This window comes from Buceros rhinoceros, unplaced genomic scaffold (assembly GCF_000710305.1).
Source record: "Buceros rhinoceros silvestris isolate BGI_N320 unplaced genomic scaffold, ASM71030v1 scaffold27067, whole genome shotgun sequence".
NCBI lineage: Eukaryota > Metazoa > Chordata > Aves > Bucerotiformes > Bucerotidae > Buceros > Buceros rhinoceros.
In genome coordinates this window covers 3,221-4,288 of record NW_010422307.1, presented here as the reverse complement: position 1 = coordinate 4,288, position 1,068 = coordinate 3,221, and the positions used below count along the sequence as shown (strand labels likewise).

General features: G+C 60.0%; 1 protein-coding gene across 1 annotated transcript in view; it reads right to left on the bottom strand.

The window, feature by feature from the left end:
• Positions 1 to 841: 841 nt before the first annotated feature.
• Positions 842 to 1,068, bottom strand: part of GEMIN4 (gem (nuclear organelle) associated protein 4) — a 3,439-nt gene continuing 3,212 nt past the window's right edge. The window contains exon 4 of the mRNA XM_010139984.1: positions 842 to 1,065. Coding sequence (XP_010138286.1) covers positions 842 to 1,065 — 224 coding nt within the window. The remainder of the gene's footprint in view (positions 1,066 to 1,068) is intronic.

The window sequence follows — 1,068 nt, the reverse complement described above, 5'->3', positions numbered from 1 at the left end:
TGAAAAAACAGCAGAGCTCTGGCAGACCTCGTTCTTTTGGGTGTCAGGTCTTGCCCCAGCCACAGCTGTACTGGACAGAGTGGAACAAAGGACCCTTCCAACACGCGGTCGGTTCCTGCAGGAACAACACTGTTTGTTAGACTAACTGTCGAGAGCAGCTGATGGCAAAGCCCGCTTGCAACTTGTCACAGATGTTTGTATCTCGCTGTTTTCACTGCAGATGTGCCTTATGTAAGGACAAAAAACAGAGCAAGCCAACAAGGCATCTCCGTTTGCACTAACGCTGCCCCGGTTACTGTCAGGAGCCCAATAAAGATTTCCCTTCCGAGTCACCCCTCTGTGCCGTTCGTTTCTGGGAGGGGGCTGTTAATGCACGGGGTTACCACTGCACCCTCACCCCCAGGCAGGAGCAACGCACACCTATTCCCAAAGGTCCTGAACTCGCCCGACTCGCCTCCCCGCCCCCAGCAGTGGAGAACCCAGCGATCTGCCCAGGCCTGGGGAGGGCTGGTGGCAGGGGAGCCGGAGGGAAGCGATGTCCCTGATGCCAGAGGCTGCCAGGGTCTCTGTCTCAATCCCCACCGCCAGCAGGCAAGGCTGGAGCCACGGGAGCAGCAGCGTGGCTCGGGGTCAGCCTTCACCACAGCTGCTCCTGCTGGAAAGTTAGAGGGGTTGCTCCTGGCCACCTTTACACGGCCCCTCCCCTGCTTCGGCTGGAAGAAAACACAGCAGGGGGAAAACGCTCAGAAGAGAACAACAGACACGTTTATTAAGGATCTTTCCACGTCAGGGGTCCCCTGAGGCAGGGTCGGGGCTCTCCTCTGTCGCCCTCTCCAGCTTCTCAAGCCGGCTCCCCGGCCGAGCGGGCCCCCAGCTTGCTGAGCTTCTGCAGCAGGGTGCCGCGCAGCACCTCGTCCCCCACGTTGTCCGTGATGGACTCCAGGAAGTGCCTCTCGTTGGCTCTCCGCAGCGTGTTGCTGGGGGACGTATCGGCACTGCTGAACGTCTCATAGTGCGAGAGGATCTCCAAGGCCACCACCACCAGTGGCTCCCCCCACCCCCTGGCTG